Consider the following 23,074-nt stretch of genomic DNA (forward strand, 5'->3'; position numbering starts at 1 on the left):
TAGTGTAGACCAGGCCTTAATAAGGATAGAGTCATTTTCCAAAACTGAGTAAAACATAAGGCTGCTTTGTGGTACTCAAATCTCAAAAGGCAGAGGAAGTCTAGAAACCATAGTCTGTCCCATAATCTTAAACAAAATCTTAAAGAGGAAGATATTTACTGTACACTAGTTAAATTTTGAGGAAAATGTCACTAAAAAAAGCTTGTGGAGTATTCTTTACTTCCCTTGCTATTATATTTGAGAGGTATGGAAAGAAATTTTGTCCTTTGTATCCCAGCTTCTTCTACTGCTTAATCCCACAAGGAAGTCAACCCTAAATTTATAATCAAGAAGTTTCAGAGGGAACAAAAAACACTACCTAAAGCAGAGCTTTCTATAATCAGCAAAGATAGAAGACACCATAAAGTTCACTAGGAACCTTGCTAGGTCATCAATGTAATTTACCTTGGCAACTCTTGGATATTATTATAAATTGGAGCTATACAAAATCCTAAAATAGAGCTGATAAACTCTTACGGTTAACTTTAATACATTGGAGATAATCTATTCAGCATATCTGTGCAAGTACAAATAACTTTTTTGCAATTAAAGAATTGAGAGTCAATAAGATGGCTACACAGTTCTGTATTTCAGTATCCTAAAAACTCCTCTGCCTGGAGACCGACACTACGTATCTAAATTTTAGTGAGGCAAAAAGACAACTTATTTCCAGAATCACATAAAGAAGGAAATAGGATATCTAATTATTCATTACAGAGGAGACACTTGAATAAGCAGCCCAAGCTATCCAATGAAAATAAGTAGGAAGTCCACAACTTTGTTAAAAGGAGACTACTGTAATAACTATACTATTAACCCAATTTTTTCTTCAGAAGCCAGTAGGTATTCTTTGCAGTTTAAACTTGTTGTGGGTGCCTCGTTCTCCCTTGAATAACTAATAGGGCTCCTAAGCCCTCAAAGTTCATATAATCAGATTTCAGACCCACAGGACTGAATCCTCCTAGTTCCTATGTTGCATATTGCTCACACTCTTACTGGATCGAACTAGGAGTCCATAATTGTTCAGTATCCTACCTCCAGTAGAAGTCAATACCAGATGCTTCAGAAGAAAAAGGTAAGAAACTGTGCCATGGGAAATTATACAATAGCCTGCCTCTATGGAAAGCTTCTTCCTAACCCCCCTCAGTTAGAAGTTATCTTATCTCATGAAACATGAAAATTGACATCTTCCAAAAACATATTTTTCTCTTTATTTTAATCTTACCAATGTAACTCTGGATATTCTCATAACCCTGTGAAGCGTTCAAACTCTTCTTTAAATCCTGCTAAAGCGTAATAATATTTTGAGGTAATGAGTTTCATAGCCTAATTTTGTGTTGTTTTAAAAAGTATTTATACATGCTATCCACCTATCCCCCATGCCACAGGAGGTGGCAGCCAGGACTGGGGCTGCCAAGCTCGTGTGTCTACCAGTGGCTGGTGATGCGAGGGGTGTACAGTTCTGGGTCGCTGTCCTCATCATCATCACTGGAGAGAGGTGGCGCTGAGGCCCCTGGGTTGATGATCAAGCTCGGTCCGGGCCTCGCTGGGGTACCGTCGGTACCAAATAGGGGGGTCCCTGGCACAGAAGAAACTGCCAGGTCTGCCTGTCTAGTGAAAAGTTGCAGTACCGGAAGCTCGGAACCGGAGATGGCAGCGCAATCTGAGAGGAGAGGGTCAGAACTGTCAACGCCAAGGTCTTGCTGAGCTGCGTATGTGTAGCAAGTGGTGCCATTACCGTGATCGGTGCCGAGATGTTCTTTGGCACGGTTGGTGCCGAGCTAGGGAGCTTGGCTTTAGATCACGATGACTGAGACTGGTGTTCGGTCGCCTTTTTAGGGACAGGGTCCTTGGAAGCAGTCTTGGTAGTGGAGCCCTGGATTGAAGCTGCTGTTGGCAACCGTTGGTCAGGAGGCAACCTGGACTCTGGGTCGGAGGCGGGCCTGAGGGATTTCTCCATCATTAGTAATTTAAGTTGGAGGTCCCTGGCCTTTAGTGTCCTGGCAGTCAGATTTTTACAATGAGGACACTTTTGAGGAATATGGATCTCTCCGAGACAGCAGATGCACTGAGTGTGGCTGTCTGAAACAGATATCGATAGCCAGCAGGTCAGGCAGTGTTTAAATCCCGGGGAACCAGGCATGCCTGAGGAAGGTCCAGCTCTGGAGAAGAACAGGGTAGCCCATTTATAAGCAGTCGTTGGCGGAGGGGGAAAAGCTACCCTAAACATTTTTTGTTTTTGTTTTTTAATATGGAAGAAATTAAAAGTAATGTTAACTGAAGTTAACTAGAATAGAGGGGGATACAAGAAAAGGAAGGAATATGAACTATCTATAGAGTTGAAGGGGCGCTGCTGTCACTCCAACTCAAGTCCAGGGCAGTAGAGAAGGAACTGGAGGTCAGTTGGCTGCACATGTTAGGTAGCCACTCGGAACGGCACGAGATGGCTGCCATGTGTGTGCAGCCAACCGGGGCACTGCTACTACAAATCTCTGATTACAAGCACCGGGCACCAAGACACCTAAAATGGAGCACCCACAGGGACACTCCTTGAAGAACATTATTTTCCTGGTAAAACAGGTGTATCAATATTGTATGTAACATGTTCCAGAGTTAGAAGGGCAGATCCAACCCACTTTTTCAGAGACAAAGACACACTAGCACCCCAGACAGGTGTTAAAGAGTGACCACTGGCATAGGTGGCCATTCTTCAGCAACGGGAAGATGTAAACAAGAAGTTTACATTGCATCACAGGAACATTTCAATCCTCACATCCACAATGGACTACGTATCACCATGACTCAACAAAGACGTTTCTAGCATAAGAAACTGAGTTACAAAAGGGGGAGGAAAACACTTGACTTCAACCTCTCCGCTCATGACATCAACAACTCTCAAAAGAACTGAACTAAGGGGGAGTGATCCCAGGCTGAACAGAGACCCAGCCTTTGAAATTTACAGCAGCATATGGTGAGACAAAACCCTTGCTTTTAAGGATACTTCGCTTGTTAAGTTAAGAGTAATATGCAAGCTAATACCTATTGCTTTTGTAACCAATCTTGACTTTTATGCATTATCACTTGTAATCAATTAAAATCTTAGGAGGTTAATAAACTTGTTTTATCTTAACCAGTGTGTGTTTGGATTAAAGTGTCTAGTAAACTCCATAGGGGATAATAAGGTTGGTGCATTATCATTTTCCTTTGATGAAATGACATACTTTCTATGACCTTGCATTGTTCAGTAGCATGCTGGACATACAAGAGACACACATTTCTGAGGGAATATATAGGACTAGGAATTTCTAGGGTCTCTCATGAGTGATCATCAGAGTGTTCATGTATTTAGCTGGGAGTGAATCTGCATGCTGAAGGCTGCATTAGCAGGTCAGGGTTGGCTGTTCTGGCAGTAAAGCCATGTAAAAAGCACCCCAGGCTAGAGTGTTAAGGGGACACTGTTCAACAGTTCAGTTTGTACCTCGGGGGATTTCACATTGTGGACCAAAGTCTTTTTCCTTTCCTCTCCTAGAAAGGCTTCAAAGCATAGTTTGTGTTATGAGGGGTGGGAACAATTTAGTATCATTGACATCAAAAATCCCCACCACATACACATATACCCCTACCTAGCCAAGACTGGATTTTGTTTTAAAAAAAAAATATTTTAAAAGTCATATTTTACCTCATAGTACTCTTCTTTTGCAGGATTCCATCAATTCATGGATCCAGAAAGGGGCAGAACACTCTCAAATTAATGTGAGTTATTGTTACTGTACACTTCAAGGTTCACTTCAGAACACTGTCTAGCTGTACGAGGTATATGATCTGAGATAGGGCATTTCCTGGGAAGGGAGAGGGGAGCCCATGGAAGGTCTTCGGTAGACAGAGTCAGGGTGACCGTGGCCCAGGAGGAGTTTGGGAAAAGCAAGTACCTGCCATGCTGCCTACAAAGCACTGCCACCTGATAAAGTCTAAGGAAGTGGTGAGCTAAGATGGTTTACTATGCATAAAGGTTCAATTTATTATCTCATTTTTCCATCCACATATTTTCCTTTTGTCTATGTCCTCCCTTTATGGTACCTTTCATTATACAAGAATATGAACTCTTTGGAATGGGGATTGTTTTATTTACGTTTGTATAGCACCTGACACAAGTATTCTTAACTGTGGTTTCTAGGTGCTGCAGCATTACAAATAGTAATTAGCAGTATTAATACTACCAGACTGGACAGGAAGAGAGAAAAAAAGAACAAAAGGAGGCAGCAAGGATGGGGTAGCACCCATCCATAGTTATTCTCACATTCTGAGTAAGAGCAGTTCTCTTCCCCCATTTCCTTTCTTGATGCCTCCTGCCAAGAAAATCCTGACCCTACCCACCCTAATCAGCCACAGGCAGACTCCTCGAACTCTACATTCTTGGAAATTTCTCCTGACTCTCCTTCACCATGGCATTTGTAAAACTAGGCAGCCCTTGAAGTCTTCTATCCATTCTAGTGTCAACAGCGAACCCCTGCCTGGAATCAGGAAGTGTTGGAAGACTACAAAAGAGAATGATCAATTTTAAATTTGCATTTAAATAAAACAGCTTGAGGTTTCAGTAACAATAACTCACATTAATTTGAGAGATGTTATGCATGAAAGCCACACTTGAAAAAGTTATGTTTTTGTTGCAATTTTGGAGAATGTAATTACTGATATTTCCTTCTAACACACACACACACACACCTCCGTCAGACAGCCATTAAAAAAAAAACAAAAAACAAAACAAAACACAGTCACTTCCTTTCTCCAAATAAAATCATTTATGAGATATCTGTACATGCCTGAACAGTACCTCTAGGAGGGTGAATAGCAAGTTTATTAAATTCAAACCAACTGCCATAAGTGGATGAAGTACTGTTCATGCAAAAAGATTCATCAGTGTTTGTGTGACCATTTTATACACTTGACATTATTTCCATAGCATATTTCATGCCAGCCAACTTCAGGCGCACCTGGAAAAATGTAATTTGCCTTATCTACAGTATATTTTTCATGACATGTTATTCCAATTTACATTTATTCACAAATATTGGATTATTTTGGTTTAAATGTTGTACTAGATATATTCAAAAATTTAATACTGCATTAGCCCTTCTCTACATAAAGGAATGTTTCCTAATAACCATTAAGTTCATTTGTTTACAAGATTGCAGCATAGACCCCTCACACCTATTGCTGCAGAGAACATCTGGCTACAGTTTTGCCTACTATTTCTATTCCGTGATTTGAATTAATGCAAGTAAAAACTCCTGCTCCCCCAGTATGCTTTGTTGCAAGCGAACCTTGTATGCTTCCATTCATACTTAATAGTCCATTGTACTGTAGGTTATATTTGGTGTAATATGTAATGGATGCCTTGGAACAGCAACATGAAATTCCAATTAAATTATTTTATATATAACAAGCGCAGAGCTCTTTAAAAAGCCTGATCTGAGACTTTAATTAGTGCCCTTTGTTACAATACATTTGATCGCCAGCACTTAATTTTCATGATATTTCTTAGAAAACCCACGCACACAAAAGGTTACTACAGTACTCAATCCAACAAAGGATGCAACTGTCTTACTACAACTGGTACCAATCACTGAATCATTTAAAAACATAGATAAAGATTAACTCTCCTTAAGCAGAAAATATCCCAGTATTTTCAACCATGCAAATAAATACAAAGTCCTTTCCCAAGCACAGTACCTGCTGCAAATCCACTCTTTTTCCAAACTTGGAAAAGATAAATGGACTCTCAATTATGTAAACATCTTTATACAAAATTTCTATGAATGAAGCAGTTTTACTAAATAATTTTTTGGCAGGTTAGCAAAAGAGTTATCCGTTAAGTTGACCATTTTTCCCAAATAAAAACCAATCAAAAATAGTTTGAAAAATAATACCAACTGCATTTAATAAACACTATTAACATTTTATGGGAAAGGTGGTACAGCACTTAAAATCTGTTTGGAGTTCTAAACATTTTTGTGCCAAAGTGAGCATATTCACAGTCAGGTAAATATTTGTATGTTTACATGTAAACATTATAGGTAAATTACATAAAGATCACTTATTCCAAAACTTGAATGTTTTTTGCAAATACTGTTGGTTTTTTAGAATCAGAATACTATTCACTTGTGGTTTTTTGTTTTTCGGGTGTTGTTTCTTACTTTTTTTGGTTTTTCAAACATTTAAAAAGTGGGCTATTCCAAAACAAAATTGGGCCAAAGTTTTGCTTTTAGGTTATTAGCTTATTTACATTTATAATGATTACAATGTATTTATGCATTAAAAAAAATCTGCCATTGAAACAGAATACAGGTCAATGGCTCAAAGGACAGGCTATTTTGCTCTTTAAAAAGAAATTACCTCAGTTTTATACAGTGATTATAACCACTTTAAGAAAGAGAGATTAGAGTATGTACTCAACAGGACAGAATTTACAGGTTTTTCAGGTATTCTTTAGGATCACTTTGTGGCGGAGGGCATGGCCAACCTTACGAGTGGGCGACACCCCAGTGCGCTGTGATAAGGGGTCACAAATCGAGTGCTGGGCCTGGAGCTGGGGATGGACTGGACTGGGTACCGAGCTGTAGCTACGAGTCCTGGCCAAGTTGGGGAGGGACGAGACTTCCTCTTCCGCTTCACAGGCCACCCCTGGGGCCAGGTCAGACTCACCTCCAGGAACCTCCGCCAGCAAAGCTCTGAAGGCAGCACCGCCACCAACAGCAGCACAGAAGTAAGGCTGGCAATACAGCAACCCCCTACAATAGCCTTGCGACTCCCCCACTACCTCCATTTGGGTCGAGACCCCCACAGTTACAACACCTTGAAATTTCAGATTTAAATATCTGAAACTGTGAAATTTAAGATTTTTAAAATCCTGTGACTGTGAAATTTACCAAAATGGACTGGAAATTTGGTAGTGCCCTAAACAAACAAGTTATTCTTGCTAGTATAGGCAGAGAGAAGACTTGTTATACCCATGGCTGTGTCTACCAAAAAGTCTACCCATCACTGACAAAAGGTACAGCTGAACTGGTGCTGAAATGGTTTGACTGCAACTGTAGACAAGCAGAACAAAATCATGTTTAGTTCCCTTTCAGAAATCGTGGCTGAACCCTACATAAGCTATCTACAAAAATTTCTCACTGTTGCTAGCACCAGTTCAGCTCCATCAGTGTTAGCAATGTAGCGCACCCTAGTGTAGACAGGCTGTCGTGTGCAAATACCATTTTAAATTAATTTAATGTTAATTAAAACTGCTCTGACTGATCTAATCCATTTAAGACAGCAGCTGGTAAGCTCTCACAATAGTGCTTTTGTAAACTACAAAAAACTATTCATTGCTTACAATGAGTAACTCAGAAACCCAAATATTTCACTCAGCAACTAATATGCAAATTCAGTTAATTTTTTTGTATTAAGCTATAATAAAATTATGTTTTATTGAAAAAAGAAAAACCTATGTGCACAGAACCATGCAGAACATCATGTGATTTATAGCCATTTGATATAAACAATTAGTTACAAAGCAAAAAAGGCTACTGAACATAAAATGATCAATTCTTAAAACCCTTTTCCTTGCATGCCATGCTACACAATATTAAAAGTGAAAAATCAAGTTTATATTAAGGATATAGTACTACACTATTTGTTAGACCTAAAGTCTAAGATTGCACCCCCACCGCATGTTAGCGTAGCAGACATGCATTGAATTATCCAGCAACTGACTATCAAGTCATTCAATAATTGCCAATATATTACAATAATTCTAAAAATGCGTCTCAAAGCAAAAATATTCAACATGCATATTTATCTATGTGTTCAGAGTTCTCAAGTATACCAAAATGTTCTGCTTTTCTGGCTTGCCTGTTCTACTGTACGGGCAAGTACGAGTAACATTCTGCAAGAAGGGGAGACACTCCCTAACCAAATCTCACATCCTAGGGTTAGTGCACTGAGATGGCAACCCGGTGACCATGAGTTCAACTCATTTCTATTGCTGTTTCATCTATTTTAGGTTATATACTGCCATCCAGTACCATAGTATCTGAGCACTTCTTTAAATTGTTCTTTATTTCTGTCTTAGGTATTTATACAACCCCCATTACTGTAGTGTTTGAGCATCTCATAACCTTTAATTTATTTATCCACACAACCCCTGTGAGGTTACTAAAGTCATTTTACGGATGGGGAAGTATGACGCAGAGAGGCGAAGTGATTTTTCCCAAGGTCACAAGCAGGGATGGAACAAGGATTTGAACCCAAGTCAACCAAGTCCTAGGCCAGTGCCCTAACCACTGACCAGCCCTTCGCTCCTTTAAAAAAGGGCACTGAAATGCACAGAAATATATTTAGCAAGACAATACACTACCCTAGATGGCAGTCCAGTATCACCCATTTTATAAGTAAGCCAACTGAGAGATTTCACAAATCCACTTTAGGCAGTTTGTATATGCATTTGGTATATGCATGTCAGCACAGGAATACCACTCTTGCAAAGAGTAGGAGTTTTGCAGAAGGGGAGCTATTTTGGATTTAATGGCTGCCTAAACAAGTAAATGGCATATTAAGACTGTAGACACGTTCTGGAAGAGATTAGACCTTTATCCTTGGGCTGAGATCAAGTATGAAAGGTTCAGCCCTCCTAAGAGAGCAAGTGTAATCAGGATTTTAATGGCAACTCTGGATGTAACCATAACTGTAGCAGCATTTGTTACCATGAACACCAATTAGATTGTGCATAATGAGAATATGAAAAATTCTACTGAGTTCAACAACAATCTGCATTCTCAAATTGCATTGTTTGCAAAAATGCACTCTCCAAACCTCCACTGAAAATCTTTATTGACCTTTTTGCAAGTCACAGACCAGTTTGAGAAATTATAGTTGCTCTTTCACTGCTATGTTACAATTCTAGTGCTGACCATAATACAAAATTTGTTAGTCTAAACTGATATTAAGACGCAAGATAAGGCATCCAATATCAGTTCATAACAGCCTTTTTCCGGAACATAACTAAAATTTGCTATCTTGTTGTCTCTCTGTTATGCACAGCAGCTCATAATATGAAAGACCATCTCTAACCTGAGAATTCTTCTTGTATGGCACCTTGACACTAGAGGATAAACTAAGAAAGAGTGACAGCCTTACAATAGAGTATTTATTTTGTTGTCAAAAGGCATTTGGTGCTATCTTTGCACATTTTGTTATATGTAATAGGTTTTACACATTAGGGAATCAATTTTAAGTTTATTTCATACCCTATAACCAAATTTCCCTATCTAGTAGCATGAACGCTAAACATTAAATTTTGACAGTTAAAAAATTGAGTGAATCCTTTTTAGGGCCAGTCTGACTGGAAAACACACAATCTAGGGATTGTCTTTTATTATAACGAGGAATCCGGTGGCACCTTAAAGACTAACAGATTTATTTGGGCATAAGCTTTTGTGGGTAAAAAACCCCACTTCATCTTCATCCACTAAATCTGTTAATCTTTAAGGTGCCACCGGACTCCACGTTGTTTTTGTGAATACAGACTAACACGGCTACCCCTCTGATACTTGTATTTTATTATTTGTCAAATGCACAATGGAGCCCAGCCTGGTCATGATCTTTAGGCATTTAATACTGATATTGTGGTAACAATCACCACTTAGTTTTAAGAAGTCAAACATTATACTACATAGATATATCTCACTTTGCGTCAATAAAATAAACAGATGCCACAAAACTACAAAAACATTGTCAGACTATTAGAATATGAAATATTTTATATAAACATCCACAATGATCTTAAAAGATACATGAAACTGAGCGATCAGAGAAAAAATGTCACACAAGACACTACATCGAGAATGCTCATGCAACATCCTTCTTGACTTTGTCAGATGGCTCCATACGAGATGAAAAGTTAATTTGATAAATTCAGCTCAGAGACAGAACTACAACCCACAGAAAAATAAGATGATAAATAACCCACCACCCACAAAAGGATACTATCCTCCAACTATAAGAATACTGACTGCACAATAATAGTTGCTCAGAAAAGCAGCAAGAGGCATTATGGACCATGAATAAAGAATTCCTTAGACCACTGCTGAAGTTTCTGGATGGTGACTTGGAGAAACATACACACATTGTTTGTCATTGTTTCCCAATATAATTCTCAACAGTTAAATAGTCTAATGCAACTCTTACCTTTATTGTCAAATCATGAAAACTGCATTTTCTCCACCTTTTCCTTCCCACTGCCAATGATGGCATATAATTAAGATGGAAATTTAGATTGTGAGGGGATGGTTGGGACACTAAGGATCCTAGCCATCTCATAAATAGCCTGTGTCAGCCAGGTCAAAATAAAAAACAAAAGACCAAGAACTAAACTATTCACCAAACAGGCTTCCTCAGTTCCCTCAAAAAAAAAAAAAAAAAAGGGGAGGGGGGCGAGGATGTGTGTTTGTAAGCAACTGGAAAACAGGCTGTGATAAGGGCTGCACGTGAACATACTGTTAAGAAAACTGTACTTCCCACCTCCCCAACGGTAGCAGGGCCAGCACTGAAGGAGGAGGCACTGCGGGTGACAAGTACCTGTCTACATTAGAGAGGGTGACTGGGAAGCTGCTCTGGGGAGAAGAGCATGTCTGCCAAAGCCTATGTTTCTAAGCACATCTTTGCATATGAATAGGCAAAGACATGATATGCCTAAGACATGTTTCCCTCCAAGATTGTTTTTGAGGCAATAAAGCATTAAAATCTAAGGATTTAAACACGAGTTATGAGTATTTTGTTTTTTCCTGTTTTTTTCCCACATAACTGCTTATCAGTCAAAAGTATCTCTCTTCCAATAAATTCTTTAACAATTATATGACCCCCTACCTAATTGGATTGTGCATCTGTTTATCCATGTTTGTGAACTGATTCCATTTGACTGACAAGAGGTTGTGCTGGAAAGACATTGCACACATGCTGAAAACTAATAGACGCTTTTGCTTCAAGTAAAAGAAATGGAAAATAATTTAATTAAAAAGCCAACTTCTACTAATAAAACTTGTTTACAAGAACCAAATTTATAAAAATTAAGTTTTATTTATGTACTGAAAAGCATGAGTAAAGTGACTAACTTATTAAATACTAATCAGGTTTTTAAAATAATAAAGAATGTACAAGATGTGGTCAAAGTGCACATATGAAAAGAATCAACTTTTTAAAAATTTTATAAGCATATTAAGTTATATATCACATCACATGAACTAAGCTTCCTTCTGAAACATATGAACTACTTTGGTATCCATAAAAAAGCATCCTCTTTTAAAACTATCAGGTGCAACTTCTATAAAAGTGAGCATCACAGAAGAGTCTGAAATGATATCAGAGAGCTGAAGTACTGCAACAGGAAGGCTTACAAAGGTATCAATCACAGTGTGAAAAGTAAAAAACAAAAACAAAAGAAAAGTGGAGAAACAACTGATCTCTCTCACCCAAAGTCAATTTTTTTTGCAACTTCTTATAGGAAATTACTAAATCTCATTAAATTTAACCTTGTAAAACAACACTTTCGGACCGACAAGTCACACAGTATTTATTCACACAAGACACAATCTAAGGTCCATGAAGTCAATGGAGATACTCACATATTTTAATGAGCACTGGATCGGCCCCATAATCTCATTCAAAATGCTTTCAAATGTCTAAATATATATTTTTTAATAAGCTTTTGTTTTAGACTCTATATATTCCCAATTTTGTAATTATAAACAGTAATTTTTTGGTGTTTCACTGGATAGCATCCAACTATGTTGGATCTAGTGGTCAGTATTAACGCTTTAGGACAACTAATCCCTTTAGGACAACTAATCCCTTTAGGACCAATTTGGGAAGTTACAAATGGGAGGAAAGAAACTGCTGCATGAAGACCTTATATGTGCAAATTGTAAGTGTTTTTTAAAAGCAAAGTGACAGTAGCCGATTATTAAGGCTCATCTTCTAATGGGACACTATCAAGTTAAAAATTGTATGTTACATGAAATTCCTTACTGATGTCTTGCACCTTAAATTATTAATAGTTGAAGATGTACTTTACCTTTCACCAGTTATGTGGTTTTAACTTTTGTATTTCACTCAAATGATGAAACTGGACAGGTCAACTTCATTTCAATATAACAAACAAAAAATCTGTTTGGGTTTGCAACACTGCAGGGTTATAAAACAAAAGAACAAGGGCTTCCAATTTTAAATGAATGCATAAACATATTTGGAATGGGTTACCTAGGGAGGTGGTGGAATCTCCTTCCTTAGAGGTTTTTAAGGTCAGGTTTGACAAAGCCCTGGCTGGGATAATTTAGTTGGGATTAGGTCCTGCTTTGAGCAGGGGGTTGGACTAGATGACCTGCTGAGGTCCCTTCCAACCCTGATATTCTATGATTCTATGATTTGTTTTTAGGATTTGTATTTTAAAATCCTTCCAAGATCATGTTTTCTGCCTAAATAAAAGTTGTCTGTACAATTTCTCAATTATTTACTGTACTTACATGTTGACTTTTGTGCATCCTTTGATTAAAAATGAATAGACAGACTCCACAAAACATCACAGACCTAAAATATTCCTATTTTCTAGTCAACTTTAATGCTTTAATGTAAACAAGCTTTATGGTTATTTTTGTGCAATGAAACTGGAAATTGGAAGTCTAAGAGTTCACGAGTAAGAAACAGAATTATTTTTTCTTTAAATAAATTTAGTACAAAAATCCAGACAAAGTGAATTTCATTTCCTTCTCTCCCACAGGACCATTTTTACATTTAAACCCTTCATACTGCAGTGCTTCCAAAGCCAAAGCTATTAAATTCAAGGTGAAATTTGTCTAAATAAGGAGATTAGGATCCTAATCTATGTAGTTATGTTTTATGTAACAGTCAAAACATTCATAAATATCTGCAAATAAGCACTATTTTGAAGTGATAAGAACATTAAAGAGTTGGAACTGTACCAAAATGAAATTAATTTAGTCTCAAAACTAAAGGGCATGTTTCTCTTTACCTGAAAGTTAACATCTTCTTTCTTAAATATTAATGCTCGAACTTCATCAGGGTCCCCATTAAATATAGCTTGAACCAATGGTGGCTGAAACAAAAGAAAGTAGTAGTTTAAAAACAAACATACATTCCATGCATTACTCCTACATGTATTTTTTTTATGACAACATAATGGTCATATACCAAATCAAGATTAAGGAAGGTGTTCCGAGTAGCAACATGAAAAAAACCCAAACTATTTTAATATTGCAAAAATTTGGCTTGAAGGAAGTCAATTAACTGCCTTTCCCTCCCTCCCCAAACCCGCAATATACTTTACAAACTTGTACACAAACTAATGAACCACTGGATAAAAAAAAAAAAGTTTTCTAGATTTTTCTAGGTTTTTAACTAATGGTTAAAAAAAGACTTCTAAAATAAAATTCCTGTGGCAAAGTAAGATCAGGTAGTCTAGGATACATTATATACTATTCAAAATATATGTAAAACTCATTTTACATTAGTAAATTAGTAAAATTAAAAAGTTCTCATGTGTTTGAAGAAGAATAAGGAAGCAGAGTATATTTGAATGATATGGAAACAAATGCACACATACACACAGGCATTACTAAATATAACTAGATTTCCTGATATGATATCATGATCTAAGTAAAGCAGCAAATTACGTGACAAAGTAAAATAATTTTTGTTTTCAAGAAAGCAAATTTTCTTCAGTGCTTCTGGTAAGTGATAACATGAATGCACAGCTACATTACATCTATAATCTGACTTTGATAACTTTTTATTTTAGTGTGCAACTGATATTGCTTGAGATACCCTGGATACTATACCAATTCTCAAAATACACACAGCTTATTATCACATTATAGAGGTTACATCAGTTTCTAAAGTGGTACTGAACAGATAAACCAATAACAAGTAGCAGAGAAAATGTTTACTGCAAATGTCATTTTGTCAAGCTCGCTGGAAAAACTGTACTATCATAAAACTAGCTACAAAGTTGAGATTTGTTAACTCTGCTTCAAAAATATTGTTACACACAAAAAAGGGAGCCCTTACAAGTTTTAACAAGTTTTAATTCCATCACTAAGTTTTAAATATCATGGTGCTTAACATAGGTGGTTTTGACTTCACTAAAGAACTATTCATTCAACATATAAAGTAACCCAGGTGCTACTTTGCTTAGTCATGTAAATCCTATGATAAGCATCACTAGACCTTTGCAGCACTATTACAGAGGACATATCTTACCAACACATTTCCAGAAGGTGAAGGACGTACAGATGTGATTTCCTGAGGTAGTTTGGAAAAAAATGTGGGAGAATCATCTTCAACCTCCTCCAAAACAACAATACACACTCGACTCATTCGATCCGTTTGAAAAAAAAACTGTATTCAGAACAACACAGTAGTAACCACAGCTGGGACAGCACAGAAAGTACTTTTACCTCCCAAGTATACACTCACAAACATAACTGGTTAACACTATTGCTGGTGTTTTAAAACTTAAAAAAAAAAAAAAAGGACTTTTTCCCCCACTATATTTCATTTAACACCCTGAGATGTTCAAACAATGCTGTTTTTTAAAAAAAATATATCCTTTTTTTAAAAACAAGGTTTCATCCTCCTGTACTACAACAGTGAATTTGTGAAAAATGTACTAAAACTATTCTCAGCTCTAACTAGGTTACGGTAGAAATTTCAATATCGTAAATATCTATAGTATGTCCTTTTACCAGAAAATCTGCCTTTGTTAATATTGCTACTTCTACAGAATAACTTTATCCACACAGTGAAATCATTGTTGTAGGTTGCATGACACCATTCTGTATAGAATGAAACAAGGAACAATTGCTCTGACAGAGATGATCACAGCTATAGCCAGTCTTGCAAGGTCAGTCTCCAATTTACAGTGCTAGGCTTTCCGATGACTGAAAATAAACACCACTGTCCTAAATATTTCAGGAGCTTATTCTCCAATTTTGGAACTTCATTTGTCTTAATGTCAGGAATACTTCACACAATCTATTTTTCAGCAATGATTCACAACATGATATTCCAAGGTTGACAATTCTTCCCTATGTAATAAAAATCTCCGCAATGTACAGCAGAACTGCAGTATATTTACATGCAATGAGTCAGACCACAAGGGACAATGGGACTCCTGGAATAATAATATTGCCTGTTTAATCCAGATTTCCCAAATGACAGAAACGTAGATAGCTTTACTCCATCAGTGATACAAGCAATGCAGAGCATTCATTTTTCCTCCATCAGGCAGTTGCTGTGCTGCTCCAACAGGCAACTCACTATGCAGAAATGCTGTTAAGGAAGAATGCTTCCGCAAAACAAGCAAGCTACTAAGGCACGAAGAGCTCGAATTACTGCCTTAGACTTTTCCTGCAACAGCAGTTCATCACTCAAGTGTTTCTTTTGATCACCATGTGAATACAGCTTCCGTTGTAGTCTTCATTCAGACTGTGGAAAAAAATGAGACTCTGTGCATCTTCTTTGAGCCAACTTCTTTATGCAAACGTCTGTCTCTGTGCCAACCTGATTTTCCTCCAGGGTTAAATACTATATATCAATTTTCTGTCGCTGATTTTTAGATTGTGTGTTCGTTCAGAAGATGCTCTTGCAAAGCTTTGAAATCCTTCTGCCTGAATTGGTCATTATAGAGCACAGTTCACATCCACAGCAGCATTCGAACTGAGCAATAGTCTAAAGAGCACAGACTGCAGACCTGCAGGATGAAATGCCTAGTAATGCTCACATGTTACACTTACCAGAGAACTGAGCTACTGCTCTGGATGCAACTTCCTCTAGCAAATAAATAAATAGTGCCTTTTGGGCAGCCATCACAGTTAGAATGTTTGTGCCAGTTTTGTGACTAATTCAGCTCACACGTAAAAATTCTATAATTGGCGAAAGAGTGAGTGTTTAACATTTTCCACTAAAAGCCACAAAGGAATCTGGTGTACTGGCTCTGCTGACTGACAATTTAGGCAAGTAAACAATTCCAACATTCTAACTGCTTTCACATGTTACTGTACAGAACAACAGAGCAGTCCTCATTTAACTCTCTGAAGACAAAAAGAGTATTTTAAATAGAAATCCCTTACAAACTAAGATATAAAACTAGATTTTAATGGTTAGTTACTTTAAAGATAACTAACCATTATTTACCATAAACATTACTTTTGCTACTAGATACACACACACACACACACATATATGGAAGTTTGAAAAATGACTCAAAGCATAACGTAGCCTTCATTAATCTCACAGTCCTCCAACACGTTGAATTTATATTTTGACCTAAATTTGCTTAAAGTAACTGTACTGGTCTGTGGGCATATTATACAACTGCATCATGTGCTATAAACTGTTGGAAATGCTTCTGTTAAGCAAATCGTGTTTTTTTTGTTCCTACTAGACAATATAAAGATTTTTTGATGGCTGTCAATCACTGATCAATTCAGAATCTATAAAAGGAGAACAGGTTGAATGATCTAGGTGACTGGGCAACAAAATGGCAGATGAAATTCGATGTTGAAAATGCAAAGTAATGCACATTGGAAAACACAATCCAAAATGATGGGGTCTAACCTAGCAGTTAACACTCAAGAAAGATCTTGGAGTCATCATCAATAGTTCTCTGAAAACATCAGTTCAATGTGCAGCAGCAGTCAAAAAACTTAACAGAATATTAGGAACCATTAGGAAACAGAAAATATAATGCCACTATATAAATCCTTGGTATACCCACATCTTGAATACCACATGCAGTTCTGATTGCCGTCTCAAAAATGATATATTAGAAATGGAAAAAGTACAGAGAAGAGCAACAAAAATGATTAAGGGTATGGAATAGCTTCCATATGAGGAAAGATTAAAAAGATTGAGACTGTTCAGCTTGGAAAAGTGATGACTAAGGCGGGATATGAAACAGAGCTATAAAATCATGAATCATATGCAGAAAGTAAACAAGGAAGTGTTATTTACCCCTTCACATAACACAAGAAGTAGGGGTCACCCAATTAATTTAATAGGCAGCAGGTTTAAAACAAACATAAGGAAGTACTTCACACAATGTACAGTCAACCTGTGGAACTCACTGCCGGATTGTGAAGGCCAAAAATATAACCGGGTTCAAAAAAGCATTAGATAATTTCCTGGAAGATAGGTCAATCAATGGCTATTAGTCCAGGTGATCAGGGATGAACCCACATGCTCTGGGTGTCCCTAAGGACTCTGATTGTCAGATGCAAGGAATAGACAACAGGGGGTGGATCACTTGGCGAATGCCCTCTTCTGTTCTTTCCCTTTGAAGTAACTGGCATTGGTCACAGTCAGAAGCAGGATACTGGGCTAAATGGACCATTAGTCTGACCAAGTATGGCTATTCTTATGTTCTTATCTGAGGCCTCTTTAAAGTATTCTTACTCTGAAGTCCTATGTACCAGTCCAGGACACGTCCTGGAAAATTGAGGGTGGAGCATATTTTAATGCATTTTTGTAGATTATGTAGTCTATTGGTTAGAGGTCATAATTTAACCCAGATGTCTTGTTCACTGTGTGACTCTGTGGCAATACATAAGCTCTGTACCTAAATTTTCTCATTTCTAGCATTTGAATAATAATGCTTTCCCACCTTTGTAAAGCCTTTTTTATTTCTCTATATAGTTAGTTATAATTCCATCTGAGATTTTTGGGAAAGTCACAACTAAGGACAGTTGAATAAAAGGAAGGATTGTGTGTTCTGTCAAGCTTATCTATTTCACTAGTCTGTCTACTTGGTGGTTGGAGGGGTCACAACTGTCCACAGAATGCTGGATGACAGAGGGTTTAAAGAACACGGCTCAGGTACATTTCATACAGATGTTCTTTAAGAAAAAGGGAAGAGACCGAAAATGTAAACAGTAAAATTATTTCTACGTGTAACAAAGATTTCCATGTGATGTCAGCAGCTCTTCCAAGATGCGATACCCACTGAAAGGTTTTCTGATACACTGCATATATGAAAAATATTTGCCTTCCATTTATGAATACGCTCTTCAGAAATTGACAATAGCTTGCATACATGACCAAAAATTACCTTAGAAAAAACAAGACAACTACATACTGTAAAGTAGCTTCTCCACCCCACCAATGTACTGTTTTGGGGGAAGGATACAGGGCAGAGGTTGGTAGTGGTCAATATCAAGGAATGTTTTTCCTCCTTTCTTCCCACCTTCATAATGAGATTATAACTAGCCATTAGTATACTGGATCCATATGCTGTGTGAAAATAAGAAGTCTTCAAAGATACACAAATATTTAAGGAGAAATATGACGAAAAAAGATAAGTACACCTCAACCCCGATATAACGTGACTCGATACAACACGAATTCGGATAGAACGCGGTAAAGCAGCGCTCTGGGGGGACGGGGCTGCGCACTCCAGTGGATCAAAGCAAGTTCGATATAACGCAGTTTCACCTATAACGCAGTAAGATTTTTGGCTCCCGAGGACAGCGTTATATTGGAGTAGAGGTGTATTGTTTTATTGTAAATTACAATTATAAATTATCATTTGATATGCTAGCTAGATGGATTCCCTCGGATTTGGGAATTTCCTACTTATTATCTTTGCAATTCATGAACTATCTAGCTATGTCAAGAATAATGAACCAGCAGCACAATTGTTATTTTATATCCCTCTTAAGATATCTGATCTGGACTGAAAATACAAATGAATCTACTAAATTACTACATACCAGATTGGGTCAACCTGAATACTAAAACATAATAGTAATTTCTTTGTTTTTTAAAACAAAATTCACCTATTTTTGATTCAAATAATTTCTTAAGTAATTTCAAATGTACTCTAAACCAACCTACTCATTTTGAAATTTAAAATGGGCTGCAGAGGGACTCCTTTGCTTTACAAATACCTAGGAAATACCATTGTTACATTACAAAATATACTTTGAGTACTAGATGCATAAGTTTACACTCCTATAAAAAAATAGATCAAAAGATCAAGACTTTAACCCTTAGCCTCTCTCCATGTTTTCCTGGCCCGGTGGGAACTGTCACGAACTGTATACACAAATTCAAGGGGTTTTTTTTCCTGTTAAAAAGTAGTAAAGTGTATTCTGGTGGTGCTGCACTAATAGCAGACTGGGAGACCTCTCTACTTGCTCTCAGAACTTTCTTCTCAAGAGGGAGAAGCAGCGCATTCCTGAACTGACTTAGGAAAGGGGCTACCATCATTACAGTGCAAACACCACCTTCCTCTATTTCTCAGGCAATTATTAATTGTCCCACAAGAAAGCAGGGCTTTTCAACTTACCAGCCAGAGTGAGTGCTGCAATGGTAGGATATCAATACTGAAGCACGTTATATTTTAGGAGGATAAATGGCTACAGCAGGAGTCGGCAAACTTTCAGAAGTAGTGTGCCGAGTCTTCATTTATTCAGTCTAATTTAAGGTTTCATGTGCCAGTAATACATTTTAATGTTTTTAGAAGATCTCTTTCTACAAGTCTATAATATATAACTAAACTATTGTTGTATGTAAAGTAAATAAGGTTTTTAAAATGTTTAAGAAGCTTCATTTAAAATTAAATTAAAAAGCAGAGCCCCCCGGACCGGTGGTCAGGACCCGGGCAGTGCGAGTGCCACTGAAAATCAGCTCGCGTGCCGCCTTGCCATAGGTTGCCTCCCCCTGGGCTACTCCATGCGGTACCCTCTCGCTAGCCAAATAAAATCAAGTAGATAGTTTGGTCACAGTTTCTTCTGAATAGCGGTAGAGATTCAGTAACAGCCAACAGAGTGAGAAATTAAGCATGTATGTTCAAGTAGATGGGAGACGTCTTATTTTACATCATATTTAACTGGTAGTCTATGAAACAGGTAGTGAAAACATTACTTTTATTTCATGTTTGGAAGTACACTGCAGCTTCTCTATCAACTCTGGGAGTTGAGCACTTAATATTAGGAAAAAAAAAGAGTGCCAGAGATCCTCTAAGTACTTATACTAAAAGGTAGGTCTCACTGTAGTGCCTACACACCATACACTGCACCTCATGACACCCACAACTCTACACCTTTTAAAGAGAACAACGCTCAGAAACACCTTTCAAGTAGACTTAAACGTGAGAGAGAATAGCCAGGAGTCATTGAAAAGGCCAGATAAAGATGCTTTTTACAATACTTTAGTCAGTCAATTACATTTCTGGCGGTAGAAGTGAAGGCCTGCTGCCAAGAACACCTTACCATTTGCTCCCAAGTGCCTCACCCTTTAGCTTACTTTTCTAACAGTTCCATGAGGTGTAGCAGGTCAGAGAAGGAAACAAGGGAAAAAAGGTGGTCACAGAGAGCTGGACTTTACCCAGTTATACATAAAGGTGGCTCCTAAGCCTAGATATCTCCTACAACATCTCAACTATTTCCATGCCACCATCTCAAACTTTTGCCATTTTCAGTATTCATTCAGCCAATTTGTCATTTTCCAGGTTATCACTGATTTTATGCTATTCCCCACCATCCATATACCCTTTTTAAATTTTATTTTATAACTCCAAGCCTTTTGTTCTTCTTGGTATATTGATATTAATGGAAGATGTGTGGCTAAATCCCCTACACTGCTGTGTAAACTCTCAATCTCTTCAAGTTAGTTCTGTCCTGTATTGCTGCAGTATTTGGCACTTAATGTAGTTAATTATTTCCAGCAAGTGATTTTAAAAAGAGAAAATTCCACTGAACAAAGCTCAAGAATAGAAGCTTGAAGCCTGGAACAACAAACTAGGTCAACATCTAAAGAAAAGACTGTTCAAAAACAATACTAACCAATAGTTTTACAACCTCTTGTGAGTACATAACACATACTTAGAACTAGATCTTGAGTTCAGACATAGCCATGAGCTTAACCCACACCACCCCAGGAGGCATTGTGACTCAGACACTCTCTGAGTCACAGTTCCTCCCGCTTCCTCCTCCCTCCTGGGGGAAATGAGGCAGAATGGGGGAAGGGGTTTGTATAGGCCAACAGTAAGTTACTGAACCCCTCCCTTCTGTTGCTACTCTGGCTTGTCTGTGTGTCACAGTGGGGTGCAGGAAAAGATAAGGAGGTATTGGGGAGATGAGCCAAGCTTCCACCTGTTTTGACCAGCTCCCTTCCTGCCCACTCTAGGCACCAGCAAATCAAGCACGTGCTTGGGGCAGCACAATTCCAGGGGCGGCATTCCGGTGAGGGGTTTTTTGTTTGTTTTTTGCTTGGGGTGGCAAAAAAACCTAGAGCTGGTCCTGTTGTTTCACCTATCTCTGAACAAAGGGGCATTTAAGCGTTCCCTCAATTAGCCTGAACAGAAGATGTTACATCCATCCACATCAACAAGGTTCTTCACAATCCCCAGCATAATATCATTATTAATAAAACAATAAATATAGTGGATTTTACTGCTGTGATTCACATAGCCAGGCTTGTCCACTAACAGCTAACAAAATGATCCGTGAACCATCATTCACAAGAGCACTGTATGAAGGAAAAGGGGGTGTGGGGGGGGTATGGTTTGCACAAGTCTCATACGTATTCTGACCTTTACAGCAAATGCATGCCAGCATCATGATAGTTATTTACAAGTACTGCACTTACCTGAAAGTTTCCTTTCTTCTATTAAGATCTGCAGATCTGTTACATTGGGAATGTCAGCCTTTTGCAGCTTGGGGACAAAACCAGTCACTAGTAACAGGGGAACATCCAGATCCCTGAAGTTCCTTCCAGTTCAGACAACTTCCACAGTAATTTCTACTTTCCTAAATAAGGATTGTGTTAACTTTGAATTCCTACCCACCACATACCACCAATCGGATATCTACCTCAGATTGGATTTGGATGAATGCAAATTGAGAGACCTGATTTTATTAAATGGAGACCAGGGGGGTCTAAGAAGTGGTGGGCTAAGAGGCCTTTATTGCCTGCTTGTTCTTCCATGTGGGCTGCTGTCCCTCTCCTCACTCCATGCTGAGGATGTGGCAGTGGACAGCCTTGGATCACCTGCAGCACACACTCGGAACAGTATCATGGATGTTAGGATATGGCAAACAGCAGCAGCAGCTGGTTCCAACAGCCAAATACTTTCCCAAGCTTTTAGGTGTGCCAGGAAACCCCATCCCCTTATTACATCTTCCCAAGGAGCATAAGGAGGAATGTACAGATATAGCTTGTCCGGGACAGCTGCCGAGCTCCTAACATAATGTAACAGTGCTCAAGACACTTCCTGAAAGAGGCTGATCTTTTTTCCATCTTTACATATGTATAAAACCACATAACTCAGATTAGGACAGCTTGCTTTCCTTCCCTGAGGGGAAAGAACTCTTTTTGTGCACATACATTCACACAAAGAAGACAGCACATGACTGTAGTCTGGTCTTTTCTGCATTGACCTGCTATGCTGTACTCTGAATATGAGGTGGGGAAACAGCATTGATTTCATTTATTTCCCTTTTGGAAGTCTGTCCCTATAATCCTGCTTCAGAGGAGGGAAGCAAAACTGGGTTCAGAGATTGCTCCGAAAATGTTTCCAGTGCCCATTACCCACCACTTTCTAAAATAATCTAGGCTTACTGGCTCCCCTCCTCAACATGGGTCCTTGTTGGGGGTCTCACCGTCCTGGCTTGAGGCTCAACAACAGACTCCACAGAATCTGTCTCACTCTCTTCTGCATGGGATCCCCATGGGCCAGACAGATCTGTTTCCCCCTTGGAGATTAAGCAGCTCAGCTTCGCAGTCAGGAGAGTGGCTATTGGCATGTGCTCTAGGGACTCAAGCATCTTCTTCTAACTAGCATTGTGCCTTTTTGCCTACTCTACTTGTGGAGATAGGGGAGCGAAAGAGGCTTGCCCCTGGAGGCAGTTTTTTTAGTCCTGCCTGCCCTCCTTTGCTGCCAAGGGAGAACACTGAACTCTGCCCACAGAGCTGGCTGAAC

At 38.3% G+C, this 23,074-nt stretch overlaps 1 protein-coding gene across 8 annotated transcripts in view; it reads right to left on the bottom strand.

Moving 5' to 3' along the window:
- ANKRD28 (ankyrin repeat domain 28) overlaps positions 1 to 23,074 on the bottom strand; it is a 215,328-nt gene that overhangs the window by 127,930 nt on the left and 64,324 nt on the right. For 4 of the 8 annotated variants that reach the window (XR_010599151.1, XM_005297028.5, XM_042861915.2 and 1 more), the window contains one exon: positions 13,106 to 13,189. The exons of 1 other annotated variant lie outside the window; for it this stretch is intronic. Coding sequence is in view for 5 of the 7 variants with exons in the window: in XM_005297028.5 (XP_005297085.1) it covers positions 13,106 to 13,189 (84 nt within the window). In the remaining 2 variants the exon portion in view is untranslated. Of the gene's footprint in view, positions 1 to 13,105; positions 13,190 to 14,352; positions 14,551 to 14,837; positions 14,934 to 23,074 lie in introns of those variants that run through there. 3 more of the 8 variants (XM_065587046.1, XM_065587045.1, XM_005297026.5) reach the window with 3 other exon arrangements.

Source organism: Chrysemys picta, chromosome 2 (assembly GCF_011386835.1).
Source record: "Chrysemys picta bellii isolate R12L10 chromosome 2, ASM1138683v2, whole genome shotgun sequence".
Classification (NCBI taxonomy): Eukaryota; Metazoa; Chordata; order Testudines; family Emydidae; genus Chrysemys; species Chrysemys picta.